Here is a 24,021-nt window from a genome sequence, read left to right on the forward strand (position 1 = left end):
ACGACCGGGTAAGTATGAACTTATTTTTATTTTATTTTTAATCAGCAGCCTCTTTTGTCTATCAGTGATTGATAGAGACAAGTGGCTGACAATTAGTGTAATATTTCTGTTATGTTTTACTGCCCGCCCGGCGGTTGCTAGGCAACGGCTCCGTCACACACGGACGGCACACGGATGCCTTCCGTGTGCCTTCAGTTTTTTTGACGGCCCGATTGACTTGCATGGGCCTCATGGTCACGGAATCCCGGACCAAAGTAGGACATGCTCTACTTTGGATCGGAACGGAGCAACGGGACCGTCAAAAAAAACTGAAGTGTGCATGGCCCCATTGAAATAAATGGGTCAGTGTGCTAGCCGTCAGAAAAACGGCTAGCACCCTGAAGGAAAAAACTGAAGTGGGCATTTGGCCTTACATGCAGCCACAACTGCATATTAAACCCAAGGGTCACCTCCTACATGATTTTACACTTTGTACATAGAAGTAATCTGTATAAAAAGCTAAAGGGGTTGTCTGAGATTGAAAGGGTTTTTTAAAATTGATGACTTATCCTTAGGCCTCATTTACACGAGCGTGTGCGTTTTGCGTGCGCAAAAGGCACTTAACAGCTCCGTGTGTCATCAGCGTATGATGCGCGGCTGCATCATTATGACACTCCGTTTGGATGTTTGTAAACAGAAAAGCACGTGGTGCTTTTCTGTTTACATTCAGAGGTTGACAGCTGTTGCGCGATTTACGCTGTTCGCACGGAAGTGCTTCCGTGTGACATGCGTGGTTTTCACGCACCCATTGACTTCAATGGGTGCGTTATACGCGAAAAACTGCGAAATATAGAACATGTCGTGAGTTTTAGGCAGCGGACTCACGCTGCGCAAAACTCACGAACTGTTTGCACTGCCCCATAGACTTGTATAGGTCCGTGTGACCCGTGTGAAAAGCCCGCACGTTGCACGGACGTATATCACGCACGTATCCAAGCAATTCTGAGGTTGTTTTCTCGTGACACATTAGACTTTATGTTACTGGCAAAATTTGCTCGATACACTCAGTATTTAAATGTGAAAAACACGAAAATTTTGCAAAAATTAGCATTTTTCTAAATTTAAATGTATTTGCTTGTAAGGCCGGATTCACACGAGTGTATGCGTTTTGCGCGTGCAAAAAACGCGGCGTTTTGCACGCGCAAAAGGTACTTAACAGCTCCGTGTATCAGGCCCGTATGATGCGCGGCTGCGTATTTTTCGCGCAGCCGCCATCATTATGACACTCCGTTTGGATGTTTGTAAACAGAAAAGCACGTGGTGCTTTTGTTTTCATTCATAGTTTGACAGCTGTTGTGCGAATCACGCTCGTCCCACGGAAGTGCTTCCGTGTGGTGCGCGTGATTTTCACGCACCCATTGACTTCAATGGGTGCGTGATGCGCGAAATACGCCCAAAGAACGGACATGTCGTGACTTTTTCGCAGCGGACTCACGCTGCGTAAAAATCACGCAACTGTCTGCACGGCCCCATAGGCTAATATAGGTCCATGCGACGCGCGTGAAAATCACACGCGTTGCACGGACGTATATCCCGTTCGTCTGAATAAGCCCTAAGACAGATAGTTATACCACACAAAATTGTTGCTAACTAACATCCCCCATATGTCTACCTTAGATTGGCATCGTTTTTTTTTAACATCCTTTTATTTTCTAGGACGTTACAAGGCTTAGAACTTTATAATTAGACACAAAGTCTCACAGGACATATAAGTATAAAGGTGGGAGACAAATCTCAACCACCCATGAACACAATTAGAGATAAAGACTCTAACAATATATAATAAACTAGAGAAAAAGAGTCCATATATATCCACATATGAAAAAATTACACATCTTTATTAATAGCATCAGATACATAAAATTACAAGAACAGAGAATCTAAAATTAAATCCTTTACTGAATCACAAGTACCTATATTGAACAGAGTATATTGAATTACATTTAAGTATATAAACTTTATTAATGTTCAAAATTCCTCCTACACAGGGTACATCTACATAAATAAATGCAAATACAGAAGGTACAACAGACCCAGACTGAGTAATGTTGAAAAGTATATAGACCCGCGTTTGCCTAAAGAGACTAGTGTCCTTAGAAAAATGGCATAGTGTCCATTTGAGTCCAGCAAATGCACTTACCCATGTTTTGAGGAGAATCGTGTGACCCAGAGTATAGAAGTGCGCCCCGACGCGCGTTTCGCTTATAGCTTTCTCAAGGGGTCAGAACTGGTTTAGAACTTTAGCAGCAATTTCTCACATTTTCATGAAAAATACGAAAGGCTATTTTTACAGGGGCCAGTTCAGTTGTGAAGTGGGTTTGAGGGCCTTATATATTTAAAACCCCCAATAAGTCACCCCATTTTAAAAACTTCACCCCTCAAAGTATTCAAAACAGCATTTAGAAAGTTTCTTAACTCTTTAGTTGTTTCACAGGAAATAAAGCAAAGTAGAGGTAAAATGTACAAATGTAATTTTTTTTTTTTGCAGAAATTCATTTGCAATAAAAAATTTTTGTTTCACAGAAAGTTTTACCAGAGAAATGCAACTCCATATCTATTGCCCAGATTCTGCAGTTTTAGGAAATATCCCACATATGGCCCTAGCGTGCTAATGGAATAAAGCATCGGCCTCAGAAGCAAAGGAGCACCTAGAAGATTTTGGGGGCTTCTTTTTAGTAGAATATATTTTGGGCACCATGTCCGGTTTGAAGGGCTCTTGCGGTGCCAAAACAGAGGTATGGAGAGGATTTTGACCCCACAGGTTTATTGCAGAAATGATTGGAAGTAGGCCGTGAAAATGAAAATCTAAATTTTTTTCCCAAAAAAAGTTGGTTTCGCTAATTTTTCCTCATTTCTACGAGGACTAATGGGGGGAAAAGCACTGGAACACTTGTAAAGCAATTTCTCCCGAGTAAAGCAATACCCCACATGTGGTAATAAACGGCTGTTTGAACACACGGCAGGGCTTAGAAGGGATGGAGCGCCATTTGGCTTTTGGTACTCAAATTTAGCAGGAATGGTTTGTGGAGGCCATGTCGCATTTGCAAAGCCCCTGAGGGGACAAAACAGTGGAAACCCCCCACAAGTGACCCCATTTTGGAAACTACATCCATTGAGGAAATTACCTAGGGGTATAGTGAGCATTTTGACCACTCAGGTTTTTTGTAGAAATTATTGGAATTAGGCAGTCAGAATTTTTTCAAAGAAAATGTAGGTTTAGCACATTTTTTCTCATTTCCACAAGGACTAAAGGAGAAAAAGCACTGCAAAATTTGTAAAGCAATTTCTCCCGAATAAAACATTACCCCACTTGTGGTCATAAATCACTTTTTGGACACACGGCGGGGTTTAGAGGGGAAAGAGTGCCATTTGACTATGTTCACACACATACTAATTACGGACGTAATTCGGGCGTTTTTGCCCAGAATTACGTCCGAAAAATGCGGCTTGAAAGCGTTGACAAACATCTGCCCATTGAAAGCAAAGGGCTGACGTTTGTCTGTTCACACGAGGCGTATATTTACGCGCCGCTGTCAAATGACGGCGCGTAAATAGACGCCCGCGTCAAAGAAGTGACCTGCCACTTCTTGGGGCGTAATTGGAGCCGTTATTCATTGACTCCAATGAAAAGCAGCGCCAATTACGTCCGTAATGGACGCGGCGTTCAAGCGCCTGCACATGCCGTTACGGCTGAAATTACGGGTTGTTTTCTCCTGAAAACATCCCCGTAATTTCGGCCGTTACGGACGCTGCCGTGTGAACATACCCTTAGAGATCACATTTAGCAGGAATGGTTTGCAGAGGCAATGTCGCATTTGCAAAGCCCCAGAGGGACCAAAACAGTGAAAACGCCCAAAAAGTGACTCCATTTAGGAAACTACACCCCTTGAGGAATTCATCTAGGGGTGTAGTGAGCATTTTGACCCCACAGGTGTTTCATAGAATTTATTAGAATTGGGCAGTGAAAATAAAATCAATTCCTTTTCTTCAATAAGCTTTAGTTTAAAATGTTTCATTTTCTCAACAAATAAAGGAAAAAAAGAATCCCAACATTTGTAAAGCAATTTCTCCTGAGTACGGCAATACCGCATATGTGGTCATAAACTGCTGTTTGGGCACACAGCAGGGCTCAGAAGAGAAGGGAAGGAGCGGCAATTGTCTTTTGGAGTGTAGATTTTGCTGGATTGGTTTCTGGTCGCTATGTTGGATTTGCAAAGCCCCTGTGGGAACAAAACAGTGGAAACCCCCCAGAAGCGGCCCCATTTTGGAAACTACACCCCTCAAGGTATTCAAATAGGGGTGTAGTGAGCATGTTAACCCCGCAGGTGTTTTGCAGAAATTAGTGTGCACTCGATGTTGCAGAGTGAAAATTGTATTTTTTCCATAGATATGCCAATATCTGTTGCCCAGCTTGTGCCACCATAATAAGACAGCTCTCTAATTATTATGCTGTGTTTCCCGGTTTTAGAATCACCCTACATGTGGCCCTAATCTTTTGCCTGGACATTCGACCAGGCTCAGGAGTTAAAGAGTACCATACAAAATTGAGGCCTAATTTGGCGACTTACAAAGTATTGGTTCCGAATTGCAGAGGCTCAGATGTGAAATAATTTATTAAACCATGGACAAGTGACCCCATTTTGGAAACTATACCCCTCGAAGGAATTTATTAAGGGGGTGTAGTGAGCATTTTCACCCCACAGGACTTTTCCATAAATGATTGCGCTGCGGATGGTGCAAAGCAAAAATTAAAGTTTTTCCCTAGATACCGGTATGCCATTTCAGTGGCAAATATGTCGTGCCCAGCTTGTGCCACTGGAGACACACACCCCAAAAATTGTTAAAAGGGTTCTCCCGGGTATGGCGATGCGATATATGTGGAAGTAAACTGCTGTTTGGGCACGCTGTAGGTTTCAGAGGGGAGGGATCGCCATTTGGCTTTTGGAGCGTGGATTTTGCTTTGTAGTAGTTTTGTTTGGAGTATTACTGGTAATTCCGTTTATTATGTGGGGGCATATGTAAACTTGGCAAAGTACATCAGTGGCATAGTCGGTATAATAATGGGGTAAAAAAAAAACAATAAAATAATCCATAGATATTTTGCTGTGAAGTAATCCTTTATGCATAGTCCAGTGTCGCACTAATAAATGGTGTTGTTTCTTATCCCCCTTTTGGTCCACACTCCGTACCTTTGCAGTTTGGGGAATTTTGCTGGGAAAGTGTTGTCCTGGTATAATACGGGCACCGTCGCTACCAGCAGATATGTTTGGGCCCTACCGTTTCTGGTTCCCTAATTTTAGGGCCTTGATAATTCGCCTCTTGAAACGGAAGAAAAGTTCCCGTCGGGCCTGCAAAGTGGCTTACTTTTTCTTTCTTGGCTTATTGGATTGTATTTTTTCATAGATGTAGTGGTATGAGGGCTGTTTTTTTGCGGGACGAGCTGTAGTCTTTATTCGTACCATTTTTGGGTACATGCGACTTTTTGATCACTTATCCTATTTTTTGGGAGGCCAGGTGATCAAAAAAAATGTTTTATTTTTTTTTATACAGCGGTCACCCTGCGTTATAAATTACATGTTACCTTTTTTTCTGCAGGTAAGTCCGATTCCGCTGATACCAAATTGATAGCACTTTTTTATGTTTTACAACTTCTTGCACAATAAAATTACTTTTGTGAAAAGAATGTATTTTTTCTGTCGCCAAGTTGTGAGAACCATAAAGTTGTAATTTTTTAGTCGACTGAGCTGTATGAGGGTTTGTTTTTTGCGAGACGAGCTATAGTTTTTATATGTACCATTTTTGGACACATGCGACTTTTTGATCACTTTTTATTCCAATATTTGTAGGGCAAAGTGAACAACAAACAGAAATCCTGGTATAGGTTTTTACGTTTTTTTTATGCAATTCACCGCGTGGAAAAAATAACATAATATTTTCATACTTCAGGCCGTTACGGTCGCGGTGACACCACATATGTATGGTTTATTTATTTGTTTCAATGATAAAGTACTTGATAAGCGAAAAGGGCGATTGTGTTTTATTTAATTACTTGAATCTTTTATATGTTTTAAAACGTTTTTTTTTTTGTACACTTTTTTTAAGTCCCACTAGGGGACTTGAAGGTCAAACTGCCTGTTTTTTTTTTTTCTAATACATTGCACTACCTGTGTAGTGCAATGTATTAGATCTGTCAGTCATTCACTGACAGCAAGCCATTTAGGCTTCGCCTCCCGGTAGGGCCTAATCGCCTTCTGTAATGGCAGAGCAGGAGGCCATTGCTAGGCCTCCTGTTGCCATAGCAGCAGTCAGCAGCCCTGATTGCATGGCAGGGCTGCCGATCTGCCAGTGACCTCTAAGATGCAGCGATTACTTTCCATCACTGCATCTAAGGGGTTAATGGCAGGGATTGGAGCTAGCTCTGGTTCCTGCCGTTACTGGTGGAAGTCAGGGTTCCGTTCTGATGGGAAGCTACGACGGAACGTCAGAACAGAACCCTGACGCACATGTAAACGAAGCCAGACCCTAATCTTTTTCTTTTTTCTACTGTAACAATTTTTTTCAGTTCTATTACATACAATCAAATTTAAATCCATTTTAAGTTCATGTTCAAATGCAACTAAACAGGAAAAAACACCAAGGGGGTGAATACTTTTGCAAGACACTATAGATGTACTGTGAAAACGTTTATTATACTTGCTTCCACAGGTGAATGCCATTCACAGGCGCATTGCAGAGATTGTGGAAGTAGCAGCTATCGGTGGTGTAAATATTGTATGTTTCCAGGAGGCATGGAGTAAGTATCAAACCGCTTGTTACTAAAACCAGTGATATCATTTTATGTTCTGCAGCAGTTCACTGTGTTCCATTCTTTGTGCCCTGTTAGGGCATGACCACACGTGGCGGATTTCCTCCGCAACTGTCCACATCAATGCCGCACAGAATCTGCGTTGCAGATTCTGCTGCGGATCTGCACAAAATGTGCAGAAAATTGATGCGGACTAGCTGCTGCGGACTGCGGGAAAAGTGCTTCCCTTCTCCCTATCAGTGCAGGATAGAGAGAAGGGACAGCACTTTCCCTAGGGAAAGTAAAAGAATTTCATACTTACCGGCCGTTGTCTTGGTGACGCGTCCCTCTTTCGGCATCCAGCCCGACCTCCCTGGATGACGCACCAGTCCATGTGACCGCTGCAGCCTGTGCTTGGCCTGTGATTGGCTGCAGCCGTCACTTAGACTGAAACGTCATCCTGGGAGGCCGGACTGGAGACAGACGCAGGGAGTTCTCGGTAAGTATGAACTTATATGTTTTTTACAGATACATGTATATTGAGATCGGTAGTCACTGTCCCGGGTGCAGAAACAGTTACTGCCGATCGCTTAACTCTTTCAGCACCCTGGACAGTGACTATTTACAGACGTCTCCTAGCAACGCTCCCGTCATTACGGGAGCCCCATTGACTTCCTCAGTCTGGCTGTAGACCTAGAAATACATAGGTCCAGCCAGAATGAAGAAATGTCATGGTAGTAAAAACAATACGCTCCGCAGCACACATAAGATCTGCGGACTTCATTGCGGAATTTTGACTCTCCATTGAAGTCAATGGAGAAATTCCGCCATGAGTCCGCCACTGCTCCGCAACAGACAGAGCATGCTGCGGACACCAAATTCCGCTCCGCAGCCTATGCTCCGCAGCGGAATTTTACGCCTCGTCTAAACGAACACTGCTAAATTAAAGTGTAAGTCAATGGACAAACGGCACCGCTGCGGATTAACGCTGCGGAGTGTCCGCAGCGGAATTTAAGTGAAATTCCGCCACGTGTGAACCCGCCCTTAGGTTATTTTATGCGTTATGTGAGATGATAAACCAATCACATTGCAGGACACTGAGAAATCCCTGAAGCAAACTTTGTTTTTGCTTTTTGAAAAAAACAAACACTAGTGAAACATAACTTTTCTAGTGAGCGATCTGTGCTATGCAGTTTAGAGGTATTTGTATGTCAAGTGAATGTGTAACGTGCCGTTATTCTGTAACAAGCTAAACTTGCTGTGAGCTGTGCAAGGGGTCAAGGATAGATCTGTGGTTGGTATGTCAGGAGACAATTGCTATATAAAACAGATCGTGCAGTTGCTTAAAAATAAAAAAACGGAACCCCAAAAGGGACCTTAAATTCACCTCTAGGCCTGAGTTTAATGGGGACATTTGCAAAACCAGGCGTAAGCTGCATAATAAATGTGGGCCAATAGATTTCTTTGTTTTTTTTACACACGCTGCGTAAAAATCACTTACTGTCTGAACGGCCCCATTGAGTAACATAGGTCCGCGCGAGGCGCATGAAAATCACGCGCGTTGCACGGACGTTTATCAAGTTCGTCTGAATAAGCCCTAAGGGGGAGTTCACACAGAGTATTTTGAAAAACAGCCGAAAATTCCTCCCATTGATTTCAATGGTAAAACCGTCTCGCGGGATAAAAAAGGGACATGCCCTATCTTCGGGCGTTTACGCCTCGACCTCCCATTGACATCAATGTGAGGCAGAGAAAGCGTATTTCGCATCGAAAATCGGCATGCAGGCAAAGGAAAATCTGCCTCAAAATTCTAAATGGAATTTTAAGGCAGAATTTCCTCCTGCAAAAAACTCAGTGTGAACCCAGCCATAGGCCAATTTTCGCAGCGTTTTTCGACAGAGGCCATTGAGCGCCGCAGGCAAAAAAACGAAGCAAAATACGCTTCTTCTGCCTCTGATTAATGTCAATAGTTGCTCAGAAGCGTAAAGGCCGAAGATAGGGCATGTTCCTTCTTTTTCCCGCTAGCCGATACTTACGCTCGCGGGAAAAAAACCGCCTCCACCTCAATGGGAGGCATTTTCGGCCGTTTTGTAGCGCGTTTTCCGACACGGTTTCCGCATAAAAAAACTATGCAGATATAACGCGTACGTAATGTTGCCACGTGGTGATCTAGGTTTGATTCAGCATAACCACGCAGGATCCATGTGTTGCGGCTATAATACATACACTAAAATGTGGCCGCATTACGACCGTGTAAAACTGGCATAACAGATATGGCTCCTAGGGTTAAGATGTTATTAGATGACTCCAAATAATGATGGGTTTCATAGAAAAACATGATTTTTTTATGCCAATAATATGGTTGCTGATGAACCATTTTAAATGTGATGGAAATATAAATTAAAATAATAAAGGACCGTGGTTTTTAAAGAGACAGTTACACTGTAGGAAATCCCTCTTGTTTATAGTTAGTGACATAATTCTAGAAGTATAAGTTCATTATTTAGTAAGATGTTCTGCATCTTTACAATATTTTATTCTTGGTCACCTAGTTTGTCCTAATCTCTCCATGATATCCTTCCAGCTATGCCTTTTGCTTTCTGTACAAGAGAGCGACTGCCATGGACAGAGTTTGCAGAATCAGCTGAAAATGGAGTCACTACTAAGTTCTGCCAGGAGGTACAAAAATTGCTAACCATATTCATGCATTGGTACATTTTGTTTTTATAGACTTTAAAAGGTAACTGTCGTTTCATTTGACTTTTCAGGATAAGCTACCATGTGTGTGTACATGAGGAGCAGCCCTATTTCCTTGCCATTATACCTAGTTGTCAACATTTGAAAAAATGATCCAGTGACATTTAAAGTGTGACTTCTTTGGTGGGTGTGTCTTATGGGGCGTGGCTTTATTCCCAGAATTTCAAATAACGAACAGAAATTTCTGCACTAATTTGGCTGACAACTACTATGGTGGTGTCACGTAGGGTTCATGGACCCACTGGGCCGTACCGCCTTGGCGGTATGGCAGCTGGCCAACAGGGCGCAGGTTAAAGTCTATAGTTCGTATAGGGTACCTGTGGCAGCTCGGACAGTAACAAAGAAGGCTCGGCTGGGACTAGGCAGCAGGTAGACGTCAGGCGAGGTGAAGCAGGTCAGACGTGGTATGCAGCACAGCACGACTCTGGCTCAGGACGGCACACGACAAGGATAGCACGGGATACAGGTAACAGGAACACACTAGGAGACCATCGCATATACAAACTTAGGGTACGCTCAGGCATCGAAGCAAGGGTCTGAAGCCCTCTTATAGTCCAGGGCACTCATGGGCTGATAGTTCATTAAAGTCCGGTGCGCGCGCTGCCCCTTTAAGAGCGGGCACGAGCGTGTGCGCTCACCCTACGGGATCCGGCCGATGTGAGTGGAAGCGAGATTGGGGCCAGTGCTCACCGACCCATGGCTGCGGCCATCAGGGGAAGAGTGAGCCTGATGGCCTGCAGCCACGGACATGACAGGTGGCCGGTATCTCTCTCTGGTTATTTACATGCAGGTCATGTCTCACTTTATCACTACGGCTAGGGGATATGTTCTGACGACTACTGGTAGCGTAAAAACCAGCATAGATAGTGCCACACTCAGTGCCCCTTGTAGATGGTGCTCCACGCTGCCCCGAGTAGATATTGCAACACACTGCTCCCTGTAGATAATGCGACACGGCCCCTTTTTAGATAGTGCCTCAGTGCACTCTGTTGATGATGCCTCAGTGCGCTCTGTAGATAGTGCCACACAGCCCTCTGTAGGTAGTGCCACAGTGCCCTCTGTAGGTAGTGCCACAGTGCCCTCTGTAGATAGTGCCACAGTGCCCTCTGTAGATAGTGCCACATTGCCCTCTGTAGATAGTGCCACAGTGCCCCCTGTAGATAAAGCCACAGTCCCCCCTATAGATAATGCCACATTATCCTCTGTAGATAGTGCCACACAGCCCCCTGTAGATGGTGCCACAGTGACCTTTGTAGATGGTGCCACACACCCACTTTTTAGATAGTGCCACAGTGCCCTCTGTAGATAGTGCCACACATCCCCTGTAGATAATGCTACATTGCTCTCTGTAGATAATGCCACACAGTATTTCTATTAATAAACCCACTACTAGCTGAAGAAATTGATGCCCCTTAAGGAAATCTTTCTATTTAACCAAAAGTCAGTCTCCAATCCATTTGTTCTCAGTTATCAGAGGCAACTTGGAGCTAGGTCTCATTTCCTAAATTAGAGTTTTGGAAAATTTCAATAAAGTGACACCTTCCCAAGCAATAACAGATAAACTAAGATCTCTCAGATTACAACAAACAAAATGTCTACTATCCAAATATGGAATCTCTGAATCGTCCTGTTAGGCCAGAGTCCCACGAATGAGTACAAACGGCCGTTTTTCACGTGCGAGTTGCACCCATGCGGGACCCATTTTCACGGATCCCTCATAGACTTGAGTCTATCGATGGATCCGTTAAAACTGAGGAAAATACATAAAAAGACATGTTCTATTTTTCAATGGACCCTTCACATGGTCCTGAATGTAAAACAGAGATAAACCAGAAACCCCCTCTACCATGATGAGAGTAATCCCATATTTGTAACCAATATGTACCTATTAGGCAAAAATAACAAATAATGTCATTTAGCTCAAATAGAGAATAATAACCTATAACGAAACAGAGACTATGACACTCAAATAATTATAAAAGTATACATTTTTATTGAATCCAAAAATATAAAAAACACATATATCTCAATTTAAAATTCAGAGATGACTAACCACAGTGTGGTAGTGGACACCAAATAGCAGTAATCAATAATCGACAGAGGTACAGAAACCTACATGTGTCACAATATGGGTAAAAAAGAAAATGAAGTTTAAATATCGTTTAGATAGCATTTAGACAACTACAACCGTGTATGGATGGCATATATAGTTACATAATAGTAACTTACCCATAAGAGTAAAGATTGCTACCTGGCGTCACACCCCGATGCGCGTTTCGGCTCCAGGCCTTCGTCTGGGGTCTATCACATGGTCCGTTGAAACAGCAGCCGTGTGAAAGGCCCCATTGAAATACGAGCGTCCGTGTGACAACCGTTGTTTTAATGGCCATCACACGGACGTATACTACGGTCGTCTAAATTCGGCCTTACGAATGATATCTAAAAAACATATCTCCTATCTTCGACTTAATAGAGCCCTGGACCTTAATGGGCTTTCAGAGAACTACTACAAAAAATATGTAGCCACCTTAATGCTGTTCTTAAAATCAACATTGCAACCAATGTTGCTTTGCCAAAATCAGGTAAATCATCAGATTTGCATCATAATTGCAAGCCATGTTGGTCTCTTTAAATGCCAAGAAGGCATTACACCACTTGAACGGGAGGACACTATAATACTGTTAACAGGCGCTACTAGTGTGTGACGGCATTTAACAGTACAGAGCAGTGACAGGAGTTTAGGTAAAGGAGCGCTTGCATAGGTGCCGTAGCCCCTTCAAAAGAGCTGATCGTCTAGGGTTCCGATCAAATATTGTATAGGCCAATCAAAAATTTGTATAGGCCGATCAAATATCGATGGCCTATACTAAGGATAGGCCATTTGTTCTCACTGGAAATCCACGGTAACTGGTTGTTTGTCCTCTCGTGTCTAGAACATTTGGGATTTAAGGATCCTTTATTGAGCACTATAAGGGTATATTCACACAGCTTAGCAAAATACGTCTGAAATTACAGAGCTGTTTTCACCTGAAAACAGCTCCTGATTTTCAGACGTTTTTTAACAACTCCAGTTTTTCGCGGCATATTTTACAGACGTTATTGGAGCTGTTTTTCAATGGAGTCAATGAAAAACTCTCCAAAAACGTCCCAAGAAGTGACATGCACTTCTTTTTCGCGGGCGTCTTTTTACGCGCCGTCTTTTGACGCGTAAAATGACACCTCATGGAAACAGAACACCGTAAAACCCATTGCAGGCAGTGGGCAGATGTTTGTAGGCCTAATGGAGCCGTTTTTTCAGGCGTAATTCGAGGTGTACAATGCCTGAATTACGTCTGAAAACACTGCGTGTGAACATACCCTTAAAGTTATTTAAGAGGCTCTGTCACCACATTATAAGTGGCCTATATTGTACATGACCAATCAGCGTCATACACTTCTCTCCCTTCATTTACACAGCACATAGCGATATAGCTATATCGCTATGTGCAGCCACATAAACACACTAGAACGTTACTGCAGTGTCCTGACAATGAATATACATTACCTCCAGCCAGGACGTGATGTGTATTCAGAATCCTCTCACTTCTGTTGTGTCTGTGATATTTACAGCAAGGCAAGGGTAATCTCGCGAGATTACGATGTAACCTGTCGTTTCAAACGAGATTACGCTTGCCTTGCTGTAAATATCACAGAGACGCTACAGAAGTAACAGGATTCTGAATACACATTACGTCCTGGCTGGAGGTAATGTCTATTCATTCTCAGGACACTGCAGTAATGTTAGGCTGGGTTCACACGACCAATTTTCAGACGTAATGGAGGCGTTTTACGCCTCGAATTACGTCTGAAAAAAACTGCTCCAATACGTCGGCAAACATCTGCCCATTACTTTCAAAGGGCTTAACGATGTACTGTGCCGACGACCTGTCATTTTACGTGTCGCTGTCAAAAGACGGCACGTAAAATTACAGCCTTGTCAAAAGAAGTGCAGGACACTTCTTGGGGCGTAATTGGAGCCGTTTTTCATTGACTCCAATGAAGAACAGCTCCAAATTACCTCCGTAAAAGACGCCCCGCAAAACGCGAGTACATGCAATTACGTCTGAAATTCAGGAGCTGTTTTCTCCTGAAAACAGCTCCGTAACTTCAGACGTAATTGCAGTTATTGTGTGCACATACCCTTATAGTGCGTTTATGTGGCTGCACATAGCGATATAACCTAAAAGAGTTAGATGTATGTATCCAGGGACTTTGGATAGCTGCTGAAGACAATGTAGCCAGAAAGGTCCAGCCGTCCATATTTTCTGGCAATGCCCAAACTACTTACTTTATAGTCCAGCATTTTTGCTATAAGTACGTTCACTAAGAACCCAGTTACGCCATCCCCAACATTGGCATTATTGTTTATAGACGTAGAGATATTCTATCATGAGGACAGTGGTAGCCCATTTAATCCTTGCTGCTAAATTAGCAGTAGTAAGATACTGAAAAGGCCCTAACATCCCGATCATTCACATGATCGCTACCACCCATTCTTATGAAAGATTGATAGCTTTTGAAAAGAATAAAATTCTTTCATATGAAAAATCTTGAAAAAGATGAAACTAATTCTTATCCGTGACTACCATAGAAAGTAGGGTAAAAAGAAATGCATGCACATCCTGAATATGTCAAAAATAGAAAAATATTTCTTAACACCAAAAAGGCAAACAAGTTAAAGGGAATGTGACGCTAGAAAAAAAATTATATTTTTTTTAGTTAAACAGTTAGTGTGTAGGTGATTAAACATTGTTCTAATTTTTGTTATTTTTTTCACGAGTCCGGAAATATTATAAATTAGATTCTAATTTATAATATTTCCCAGTGCTGGTCACTAGATGGAGCAATTCCCAAAATTGCAGCATTGCATGTGGTAAAGCAACCACATTGCTTTATGCTGCAAAATTGGAAAAAACTCACTCGCTCTAGTGAACTCTCAGAATCCCCCCCTCCTTTATCCTGGCTAGTGCCAGGAGAAAGGAGGGGATTGAACGGTCAAACCTCCTACACTGTGTGTCGCCATTTTTGAGCTAACACACAGTGTAGTAGGTTTACATACACTAGTAAACACACAGTAAAACACTTACATACACAGAAATAACTTACCTGCTCCAGTCGCCGCCGCACCCTCCGGTCCGTCCGCTCCGTCTGCTGCCGCTGCTCCATGTGCACAAGTCCGGAAGCCGTGACTGGAAGTAGTAATCTTAGTGTCCGGCCGCGACTTCCGGTCTACAGGAAAATGGCGCCGGACGGCGCACAGTTCAACTTGGACTGTGTGGGAGCGCCGCATGCGCCGTTCCCACACAGACGGCATACAGCATAGTGGATGGAACGGGCCCCGTTCGCATTCACTATGGGACTGTAGCTGCCGTATTCCATGTCTGTATGTGTCGTTAATCGACACATACAGAAATGGGAAAAAAAATGGCAGCCCCCATAGGGAAGAAAAAGTGAAAAAATAAAAAAAAGTAAAACACAAACACACAAATAAATCTAGAAGTTTTTAATAAAACACTAAAATCAAACTGATGTAAAAAAATTTTTTTTCGTGACACTGTTCCTTTAAAAGCGTTGTAGACAACAAACAGTGATGCACTGTAAAGTATTCACAACCCCCAATCTGAATCAGACCGCACGATGTGAGAAGCACATGTAAAGGCTCCACTTCAATGCATATAGGAAATCCTGAAATAGGACAAGAACATCAGAGCGTAAAACAATTCCTCATATAGGACAGAACCATATCAAAGAATCGGACATGCAATACAATAAGGCACATACCTATAAGCATCACCGAAATCAAGAATTTGGTATAAGTCCAGCAGGGAGGTGTACACTAAAAACAGGGACCACAAGAAAAAGTCTGGCTTCCTCAGTGGTATAAAATGGACTGGTATGGTGTCCAATTTATATATGTAGTATAGCAAGTATAGATAATACAATGTAATTACAACTTACTATCACATGTGGTGGCGGCCCAGGAATTATACTGCGTTTGCGCAGTGTTGAAGACAAAACAACGATATACACCTGCACATTATGCAGGGAGTGGAATGTATACGTTTCAAAGGTGCGCACGTGGTTTAATGATTAAGAATGACAGGACGATAGAGTTTTGCTTCTGGTATCTTGGAAGACAATCATTTAGGCTAAGTTTCACACTGTGTTTTGTCACACAGCTGCCATAGACTTATATTTTTGGCAACTTCCCCCTAAAAAAAAAATATACTGTCAAAAGGATTGCACACATTTACAACTATATTCCTATACTTAAAGGAACAGTGTCATCACAAATTATTTTTTTATATGTTAAAGATGTTAGTGCTTTATTAAAAACGTTTATATTTATTTGTGTGTTTGTGTTTTACTTTTTCTTATTTTTACACTTTTTCTTCCCTATGGGGGCTGCCATTTTTTGTTCCATTTCTGTATGTGTCGATTAACGACACATACAGACATGGAATACTGCAGCCACAGTCCCATAGGGACTGCGAACGGCTCCCGTCCCATTCACATGTGTGTACGGCGTCTGTGTGGGAACTGCGCATGCGCCGCTCCGACACAGTCCAAATTGAAATTGGCGCCGTCCGGCGCCATTTTCCTGTGGACCGGAAGTCGCGGACGGACAGTAATATTACTACTTCCGGTCGCGGCTTCCGGACTTGTGCACTTGGACCAGCGGCAGCAGACGGAGCGGACGGGCCGGAGGGAGCCGCGGCGGCAGGAGCAGGTAAGAGATTTCAATGTATGTTCGTGTTTGTGTGTGTTTACTACTGTATGTAAACCTACTACACTGTGTGTTAGCTCAAAAAATGGCGACACACAGTGTAGGAGGTTACACCGTTCGAACCCCTCGTTTATCCCGGCACTAGCCAGGATAAAGGAGGGGGGGGATGCTGAGAGCTCACTAGAGCGAGGGCTTTTTACCCAATTTTGCAATGCTGCAATTTTGGGAATAGCTCCATCTAGTGACCAGAAATGGGTAATACTATAAATTAGAATTAATTTATATTTCCTGACTCGTGAAAAAAATAAAAAAAATTTGAACAATGTTTAATCACCCACACACTAAATGTTTAATTTAAAAAAACAAAACATGTTTTTCTGGCAACACATTCCCTTTAAGCATAACCACTATGGTGGCATCATAAAATGTAAATGGCAATGCCCCAGAAGCAATGGCAGACTCAAAGACCTTCTGTAACTGAGGTGTTAAATGGTCACTGTATTTACTATAAATCTCTATAGGGAGGCCATCTGGACCGGGGGACTCACCCTCCACAGGGGCCTACTTCGACTGGATAGAGTCCGGAGAGTGAGAATAACTGGATTATGATCCGATGTTTTATAGAGGCCATGCGCAGTACCAAATCAGGCGTCCCAAAGATATAATCCAAGCGTGATAGTGTACGTCTTGTTGAGGAATGACAAGTATACTCTAACAAATCAGGACATTTAAAGCGCCATCCAGTACCATTTATAAATGTAGATAAAGTGGTATTTGTTGTGATGCCCACACTAGACGGCAAGGAATCACGAAATCTATCTAAATTGCTGTCCATTAAGAGATTAAAGTCCCCCATGCAAATAACAGTAGCATCTGGGTAGTCAAGGGCAAAACTAACCGCCCAATGTAAAATTTCCAAAGAGGCCGAAGGTGGGTTATAGATACATATAATGACGTAGCCCTTAGAGTCAATCTCAGCATAGGCAAAGATAAACCTCCCCTCAGAATCCCTACGAGTCACCTTAGCCTCCCACCGTAGCGATCTGTGAACCAATAGGGACACCCCTCTAGAATAACATGTATGAAACGAATGTGCAGACCACTGAACCCACGGCTTATTCAGCCATCTAGCCGATTCCAACGTCAAATATGTTTCTTGAAGACTCAGGATATGAGGCGAATATTGTCTAATATGAGAAAATACCTTTACCCGCTTAAGTGGTGTACCTAACCCCCTAACATTCCAAGACATGCATACAATGTTATCAGTCATTAGAGTACATATACAATGTGTAGTTCACAGCACCACCCTGATATTCCTGTGCTGAAACAAAATACCAGTGGGAGTATCGTATGCAAATTATGGAGGGAAGAAGCTCCCTCAGAGCACTGCTCATGAGCACCTAGGTCCTGAAGAAAAGGGGGAAAAAAAAAATCACAGAAACAAACATAACTCGCAACATAGCGCAAAGTAACAGTATCCTTTACAGAAAGGACCATCTTAGCTATAGATAACGGTAGGTAAAGATGTACATATGGACGATACCCGGAGCTCCCGTCCTTAGGCATATCAAGCGAATATTTTTGTGTAGACACGAGATGAAATCAACATATACACAGGAGAATCAACTATATTCCTATACTTGCATATATTTTTTGTTGCTGTTTTGAAAATCACAGAAGCCTATACTTTTTGGTAGTTAAGAGAAAAACAAAGAAAAATGAAGCAAAAAAAAACAAAAACATAAACCCCAAGTAAAGGTGATGACCGCATTACCAGACTCAACCCATAGACAAGAGATGTTGTTGAATCGGGAATAACCCCTTTAACGATGGGAGAAGAAAACTGACCGGTACTCTAAACATTTTTCTGCCACAATTCAGATCTCATCATTACCCATAGAAAACCCATGAATTTTATTCACACTGAACAACAGACACCACATCATTATTTATATATTGCAATGGGAATTTCATTTTTACATTGCAATTTCTCCTTTTTATAGTGGCTTCAGTAGTTTCTTCCACTCGGCTATGGATAGAAGCCATCACTTTGCTTGAAATCTAAAAATATGTAATTTATTTCAAATGATAAGGGATTATCAATGGGGACCTGGAATACGTTGTATTACTTTTTGTGTCCTTTTTCCCTTTGACGCTTTCAGCTTGCAAAGAAGTATAACATAGTCATCGTGTCTCCGATCTTGGAGAGGGATGACTTACATGGAGAAACACTATGGAACACTGCTGTGGTCATATCAAACACAGGAGCTGTCCTTGGCAAGAGCCGCAAAAATCATATTCCAAGAGTGGGAGATTTCAATGAGGTGAGATTATAACACCATTTAGTATGCAATAGGGAATTTTATGAAATATTTAGAGGAATGTGTATTACTGGTTAATTTTATTATATGCAATCATCCGAATCAATAACTTGCGTGGCAATATCATATAAAGAAAGTGCAGTAGAGCTGGGGTCTCCACAATGAAGAGATGCATTAGCTGTCCAATTGTATGGCTGTGAAATGGAGGGACTGGGTGGTCACCAGTGATTGTCTTTCAATGGCTATCAAACTAGCAGCTCTAGTGGGTTACAAATGAGTATTTTTTTATTATCTTACAGAGCCACTGTTGTGTTACTCCATGTCACAGACAGGTACATATACAAATAAAGCTGGTCTGCTCTTGTATTCACTGTATATATTAAAACCTGCAAAGCTGGCCATACACATAGACTAGCTGTCGGCCAACTGCTATCTCCCGCCACCTCACGGCCCGCGTTTGAGGGCACGGCCGGCCGCCGCGGGCCGCATTTTTGTGCCGTGCTCCCATACAAAGTATGTGAGCACGGCCCGTAAAAAACTAAAAGTAGGACATGCTCCATAATTCCCGGTACGGTTCTATCCGTACCAGTACAGAGAGGTGTCCGCGGCCAATAGAAGCGGGCGGGTCTGCGATTACAGAGATTTTTTACAGTCGTGTGCATGGGGCCTTATGCATTCTAACCCAGGGTCAATACAGCAATCTCAAAGAAGCTTTAAGTGCATAACAGTATTTCCGCCGTTTAAATCAGAGAATATGCCGTTTTCATGTTTGTACGTGCTTGCATTCCCCGCAGTAAGCCTGCAAATGGTCCATGCGCTGTATGCTAATGCATGCCCCGGAACCCTAAACTCAGCGAAATAGTAGAGCGGACTTCTAGGTGCTTCATTAACACACAGCACATGGGCTGTTTGCGGGCTTACTATGAGGGTATGCAAGTGTAAAAATGATATGTTTCTAATGACATACTGTGTTTTTTAAGCTATCCACTCATTACATTAGTTTAGAAGGGTTTTCTGTGGTGGTAGATTAATCACTATATAGATGTAAAGTTTTACAACTTTCTAATATACAATGAGGGTAATTTTATTAACAACTTTATGCAACTCATAACTAATTCTGGTGCAGGCCATATTTGCACAATAACTTGCAATTTTGTTGTTTCACACTTCTAAAGTGTTGAGAAAAGTGGGGTTTAGCTGGAGGGGTGTGGCCTCCCGTGTACTGACAGACTTACTATAAAGAGGCGGAGATGCACCAAAGAGGCGTGCAGCTTTTAATATATTTGGCGCATTTTATTACAGCGCAGTTCAGTTTAAGACTGGTGTATGAAACGCCAGTCTTCTTAAACTTCCCCCTTTGTGTTTCAATTCTTCAATATTCTTAAGATATTTGTTTGCTGTCAGAGAATGAGAACAGTATTGTTTCCATTCAGAGGCTGTAAACCTGGACATAGCTAGTCCTGCTCTCAGTTGAGAAGTGGATACAGTTGTAGACAGTATAGGCAATGCTCGGTTAAACGAAATAAAGCAGCAGCAGCTTAAAGAGGCTCTGTCACCACATTATAAGTGCTTTTTATTTAGAAAAACTATCTATTTTTACCACTTTATTAGCGTTTTTAGATTTATGCTAATGAGTTGCTTAATGCCCAGGTGGGCGTACTTTCACTTTAGACCAAGTGGGCATTGTACAGGGGAGTGTATGACGCTGACCAAACAGCATCATGCACTCCTCTCCATTCATCTACACAGCGCATAGGGATCCTGTTAGATCCTTATGTGCTGTCTTATACGAACACATTAAAGAGGCTCTGTCACGAGATTTTGCAGCCCCTATCTGCTATTGCAGCAGATAGGCGCTGCAATGTAGATTACAGTAACGTTTTTATTTTTAAAAAACGAGCATTTTTGGCCAAGTTATGGTCATTTTTGTATTTATGCAAATGAGGCTTGCAAAAGTACAACTGGGCGTGTTGAAAAGTAAAAGTACAACTGGGCGTGTATTATGTGCGTACATCGGGGCGTGTTTACTACTTTTACTAGCTGGGCGTTCTGATGAGAAGTATCATCCACTTCTCTTCAGAACGCCCAGCTTCTGGCAGTGCAGATCTGTGACGTCACTCACAGGTCCTGCATCGTGTCGGCACCAGAGGCTACAGTTGATTCTGCAGCAGCATCAGCATTTGCAGGTAAGTAGCTACATCGACTTACCTGCAAACGCCGATGCTGCTGCAGAATCATCTGTAGCCTCTGGTGCTGACACGATGCAGGACCTGTGAGTGACGTCACAGCGTGATCTCTGGAGAACACGGCTGTGTCTGTACTGCCAGAAGCTGGGCGTTGTGAAGAGAAGTGGATGACACTTCTATACACAACGCCCAGCTAGTAAAAGTAGTAAACACGCCCCGATGTACGCACATAATACACGCCCAGTTGTACTTTTACTTTTCAACACGCCCAGTTGTACTTTTGCAAGCCTCATTTGCATAAATACGAAAATGGTCATAACTTGGCCAAAAATGCTCGTTTTTTAAAAATAAAAACGTTACTGTAATCTACAGTGCAGCGCCTATCTGCTGCAATAGCAGATAGGGGTTGCAAAATCTGGTGACAGAGCCTCTTTAATAAGTCAATGTAGCTTGTCAGGATTCATTGGGATGCATTCAAAAACAGATCCGTCATGGTTACCATAATTCTGTTCAGGATGGAAGCCACGATGCTAATGTGAGCGGTGTCTAAATTTGCCATATGTGTTACAATGTGCAAAATATAAAGTAGCATATGAGCCCATTTATTATTACATTTCTGATTGATAACAATACTGAAGTGTTTAGACAGTGAATAGACATTCCACAGGATGTCTATTCACAATCTCTGCACTTCGTTACTGTTTCTATGGTAGTTACAGCCGAGGAAGCGTGATCTCGTTGTAACCTGTCATTTACCTGTCATTTACCGCGTAATCTCGCAAGATTACGCGTCCTCTGCTGTAACTACCACAGACAGAGTAACGAAGTGCATAGATTGTGAATAGACATCCCGTGGAATGTCTATTCACTGTCTAAACACTTCAGTATTGTTAATGTGTTAGTATAAGGCTGGGTTCACACGACCTATTTTCAAGCGTAAACGAGGCGTATTATGCCTCGTTTTACGTCTGAAAATAGGGCTACAATACGTCGGCAAACATCTGCCCATTCATTTGAATGGGTTTGCCGACGTACTGTGCAGACGACCTGTCATTTACGCATCGTCGTTTGACAGCTGTCAATCGACGACGCGTAAAATGAGTGCCTCAGCAAAGAAGTGCAGAACACTTCTTTGCAACGTAATTTGAGCCGTTCTTCATTGAAGTCAATGAAGAACAGCTCAAGATTTACGAGCGTCAAAGACGCCTCGCATAATGCGAGGAGCTTTTACGTCTGAAACGACGCAGCTGTTTTCTCCTGAAAACAGTCTGTCTTTTCAGACGTAAAAGGTAGCTAGCGTGTGCACATACCCTTAGACAGCACATAGCGATCTAAAAGGATCCCTATGCGCTGCCTAAATGAATGGAGAGGAGTGCATGATGCTGATTGGTCAGCGTCATACACTCCCCTGTACAAAGCCCACTTGGTCTAAAGTGAAAGTACGCCCACTTGGGCATTAAACAACTCATTAGCATAAATCTAAAAACGCTAATAAAGTGGTAAAAATAGATAGTTTTTTTTAATAAAAAGCATTACTGTCATCTACATTACAGCGCCGATCTCCTTATGTAGGAGATAGGGCACTTATAATGTGGTAACAGAGCCTCTTTAAAGGGTAACTATACTTAAAAAAAAAAAAACTGCTGACGTGTCACAGTGATATGTCAGAAGTTTTGATCTGTGGGGGGTCTGAGCACTGAGACCTCCACCAATAATAAAACAAAACAAAGCGGCAGAAGTGCTCAGGTGACTGCGGTGCCACTTGGTTCCTGTTTTTTTCTCAGAAAGCCGAGCAGTTGGTGTACAGGCTCCTAGACTTTCTATTGAGCCCGAACACCAATTTCTCACCCTAGCGCTTCTGCTGCTTCGTTTTAGCGATTGTTGGGGGTCTCGGTGCTCAGACCCCCACCGACCAAAACTTCTGACATGTCACTATGCCATGTCAGAAGTCTTTTTAAAGTTTAGTTGCACTTTAAGGGTATTTCCACACATAGAGTATATGTATATTAGAAAGTTGACGATCTTGTCATTATACAGTAAGCATTATATAAAACCAGAAAACCCTTTCAACTGTATTTCTTGGAATTTTAGTCCACTTATTACATGGAGGGGAACACAGGACACAGAGTATTCCAGACTGCATATGGGAGAATTGCAGTAAACATCTGCTATGGACGACACCACCCCCTGAACTGGTTAATGTACAGCATGAATGGAGCAGAAATTATTTTCAACCCTTCCGCCACTGTTGGAGAGCTTAGGTAATACAGCAATGTAGGCAGATGATGCCAACATTATACTATGAAATATGTAAAGTATGTGTTATATTTGGTCTAAATCAGGTAACTGTTGGGGCAGAGGAAGGGTAAGTATAGCTCATTCAACGCATATAGTTGGACACATTCCAGCTTATGTAAAGCAAGCTTTTATTCAATTTATTTTGGAATATTCTTGCATCTCAATACAAGTCCTGCTATATGTATATAATTGATATGCCAATGTGCTGTGCAAAATTTGCATCAAACATACACTACCGGTCAAAAGTTTGGGGTCACCCAGCCAATTTTGTGTTTTCCATGAAAACTCACACTTATATTTATCAAATGAGTTGCAAAATGACTAGAAATATAGTCAAGACATTGACAAGGTTAGAAATAATGATTTTTATTTGAAATAATAATTTTCCCCTTCAAACTTTGCTTTCGTCAAAGAATGCTCCATTTGCAGCAATTACAGCATTGCAGACCTTTGGCATTCTAGCTGTTAATTTGCTGAGGTAATCAGGAGAAATTTCACCCCATGCTTCCAGAAGCCCCTCCCACAAGTTGGATTGGCTTGATGGGCACTTCTTGCGTACCATACGGTCAAGCTACTTCCACAACAGCTCTATGGGGTTGAGATCTGGTGACTGCACTGGCCACTCAATTACAGATAGAATACCAGCTGCCTGCTTCTTCCCTAAATAGTTCTTGCATAATTTGGAGGTGTGCTTTGGGTCATTGTCCTGTTGTAGGATGAAATTGGCTCCAATCAAGCGCTGTCCACAGGGTATGGCATGGCGTTGCAAAATGGAGTGATAGCCTTCCTTATTCAAAATCCCTTTTACCTTGTACAAATCTCCCACTTTACCAGCACCAAAGCAACCCCAGACCATCACATTACCTC

General features: G+C 42.4%; 1 protein-coding gene across 2 annotated transcripts in view; it reads left to right on the forward strand.

The window, feature by feature from the left end:
* The window catches only part of UPB1 (beta-ureidopropionase 1), a 38,299-nt gene that overhangs the window by 4,428 nt on the left and 9,850 nt on the right, over nt 1-24,021 (forward strand). The window contains exons 3-6 of one of the 2 annotated variants that reach the window (XM_075831854.1): nt 6,745-6,832; nt 9,408-9,502; nt 18,512-18,673; nt 22,948-23,117. In XM_075831854.1, the coding sequence (XP_075687969.1) occupies nt 6,745-6,832; nt 9,408-9,502; nt 18,512-18,673; nt 22,948-23,117 (515 nt within the window). The remainder of the gene's footprint in view (nt 1-6,744; nt 6,833-9,407; nt 9,503-18,511; nt 18,674-22,947; nt 23,118-24,021) is intronic. The other variant, XM_075831845.1, reaches the window with a different exon arrangement.

Source organism: Rhinoderma darwinii, chromosome 1, assembly GCF_050947455.1.
Source record: "Rhinoderma darwinii isolate aRhiDar2 chromosome 1, aRhiDar2.hap1, whole genome shotgun sequence".
Lineage (NCBI taxonomy): Eukaryota > Metazoa > Chordata > Amphibia > Anura > Rhinodermatidae > Rhinoderma > Rhinoderma darwinii.